A 2968-nucleotide genomic window follows, 5' to 3' on the forward strand; every position below is an offset into this window, starting at 1 on the left:
AAAGTTGGTCACCGTCTGTCGCCGTCGCGTCCGTCCAGCACGAGCGGAGCAACCGAGGCATCCAGAACGCGGCGAGCGCTACCGTCGGATCCGTGCTCCCGTCCGCGCACAATGCCGAATGGCGCGTGGACGCGGGATCCGTCGAAGGGTCCCAGTTAAAACCAAAACCAAAGTCTGCTGACGCGTCTCTTCTCTTCCCCCCGCCCCCATCCGTATCCCAGCCAAGCGCCCCGTGACCGTTCCATTTCCACGCTCCCCCTCTTCTCCCCATTCGCCTTGGGTCGGCTCAGCCTTGCTCCGGATTGCAGCGCGGCGGCACACTTCCTTCCTACCAGTACCAGGTCAGTCTCCTCTGCTCTTCTCATCCCATCTTCCAAGTTCCAAATCCCGCGTCAGATATGTGGTGCCCAAATGCAATGGTAGGCAAACCACCACTGTTCAATGTTCATCACTTGGTTGGTTTCGCCTGTGCTGTGTAGACTCTAGTGCGACGCGAATGTGCAATGCAGGGAACCCCCCGTATGCACCTCGTATTGCCTGCTTCGCCACTCATGCTCTGCTCCCTCCCTCTCGTAAATGTGTAGCACTATGAGTTGCCCTGATTAGTTGAGGTTTCTGTAGGCTGGACAAATCTGATAGGTATACTATGCTGAGTTCTGGCCATGCCTGTCGAATTATATGGGTCCAAGTCCAACTGTCCAACCCCAAATCTAATAAGCACTCCTAGTAGTATATATCAGTTAACATTACTTTCTGTTTTGACATCAGCAGCATATAAACTATGGCTTAGTTTCAGGGCCCAAACCACAACCTTATCCGCAAATATGTAAAGTAGAGTATTGGGCTTAACGTGCACAACATGCTGTCAAAGATGCCGCGCTTACTCTTTTCGGCATTACTTATGTTGTAAGGGTTTCATCTTACTCTGAAAGAGCTTTGTGGTGAAAAGGAAATCTAAAAGTTCTCGCATCATACTATATCATGCGGCGGGTAATTCAAGTGCGGATGACAAAGATCCGCATAGAGTTTCCCACATAAATGGAAAAGCTGATTCACTACCATAGACTTGATATGTGTCATGCACTTTGCAGTCTCATCCATATCCCAATCCCAAATACATGTTGTGAAAAACTATTGGCTGCAACTGGGTATCTTTTATTCATCAGGCACTTGACTGTGATGCCATTGCTTGTACTCTAATGTCCATTGTCAGAGATTAAAAAAATTGATCCATGCTCATCAACCAGCTTCTACTGTCTACGTTTTATGGCCCATTCGGGACATTCTTCTGCCTTTTTCATGCGAAAGGTGTCCTGTGGAAGAGTCATATTGCTTTCTTAGAAATGGATGTCAAACTTCTGTGAAGACGATATCGTTGTTCTTTCGTAACTGCCAAAACGTCTTACATTTGTGAACAAAGGGGTACCTGCTAAGATGGGTAGGACGTAGTTGTGACGCTTTACTTCATTTTAGCACCTGCTTTCAGACCCATTTTCTAGCCAGAAATACTAATTTGGTTGCTTGGTCACATCTTATAGCTCAATCAACACCATACTTTCTTAATAATTCCGCTGCTGTATATAGTAGATAAGTGCCTCTTTAAAATGGTCCTAGTAAAGCATAATTTTGGGACATGTCTAATTGAATTGTTAAGTTTTGAAGCAGTGTAAAACCAATTTATTAAGCAACACATGTTAAGTATTATTGCAGCTAAAAATGGAAATTCTGGGGCCAAATATCTGTGCCTGTAAAATCCTTCTTTCTGTGATGTCTGTCATTATAGCACCTCCTCTCCGAAAGTGTTTCAGACTAGTAATTAGTCCACCATTTTTTCAGACCCCAAAGCATCCGAGATGGCGACTACATTCACGGCACCAATTCTCTGCAACTTGAGAGCGAACCCACGCCTGAACCACAGCACCAGACAACAGCCACGGCACTTGCACCTGAGCTCGGCGAGAATGGCGCCCACGCTGACAGGCTCAAGAACACGGAACGACTTCCGCGCGGCGGCCGTGTACAAGGTGAAGCTGATCGGGCCGGAGGGGAAGGAGAGCGTGATCGAGGTGGCGGAGGACAGCTACATCCTGGACGCGGCGGAGGAGGCCGGCGTGGAGCTGCCCTACTCGTGCCGCGCCGGCGCGTGCTCCACCTGCGCCGGCAAGGTCCTGGAGGGCGGCGTGGACCAGTCGGACCAGTCGTTCCTGGACGACGCGCAGGTCGGCGCCGGCTACGCGCTCACCTGCGTCGCCTACCCCACCTCCGACCTCGTCATCGAGACGCACAAGGAGTCCGACCTCTACTAGCATGTAGCAGCACTAGTTTCGTTCAATCTTTGGCAGTCTGTCTGATCTGATCCGCCTGCATATGTAGCTGTCGCCTGAATCTTAGCTAAATTTTATTCTTGCTTCATCGCCGTCGACTTTAACCTGAGCAAGTGCACTTTTTATTTTCATTTTGTCCTTCTCTCGATGTTCTCATGTGGGTATCTCGGAATCTGTCGAGCCCATCTTGACGTGGACGGCCGTGGGTATTGCTGTGGCGCGTCAATCGGTTTCAGGTTCGCCGCCGTTCTCGCCACGTCCACGAACAAGAACGGGTGAATCTTCCCCGGAGTGTTGTGCCGCGCGCATTGCGTGTTTTTGCTATCGCGCGCGGCAACATCATCCCATTATCTGGATGCTTTGGTGCAGAAAGGTGTGTCACTTGACTTGGGGGTAAAGTATACTACATACGTAACATACCACCACCGCCACGAAAACATCCATCTCGACAGCGCGAGGAGATGCTTTTTTTGAACTCCAAAATTGCTGTGATCTTTGGCGGTATATGTTGGTTGGTTGGTTGGTGTATACGTACGTTTTGTAAACACACTTGAAAAGACCTTTTGCGGTTTGGTGCGAAGAAAAGAGATGTAATAATAGGGTCGGCACGAAGCGTGCGTGTCCAAAACGGATTCGCGTGTACC

The 2968-nt window shown here is 49.4% G+C and overlaps 1 protein-coding gene across 1 annotated transcript; it reads left to right on the forward strand.

Moving 5' to 3' along the window:
* The first annotated feature begins 172 nt into the window (after positions 1-172).
* Positions 173-2455, forward strand: LOC123053237 (ferredoxin-1). Its single transcript, XM_044476684.1, has 2 exons — positions 173-341; positions 1837-2455. Exon 2 carries the CDS (start codon positions 1854-1856, stop codon positions 2304-2306), a length of 453 nt encoding a protein of 150 aa, XP_044332619.1. The 5' UTR covers positions 173-341; positions 1837-1853; the 3' UTR covers positions 2307-2455.
* The last annotated feature ends 513 nt before the right edge of the window (positions 2456-2968 follow it).

Source organism: Triticum aestivum, chromosome 2D (assembly GCF_018294505.1).
Source record: "Triticum aestivum cultivar Chinese Spring chromosome 2D, IWGSC CS RefSeq v2.1, whole genome shotgun sequence".
NCBI classification, from domain to species: Eukaryota; Viridiplantae; Streptophyta; class Magnoliopsida; order Poales; family Poaceae; genus Triticum; species Triticum aestivum.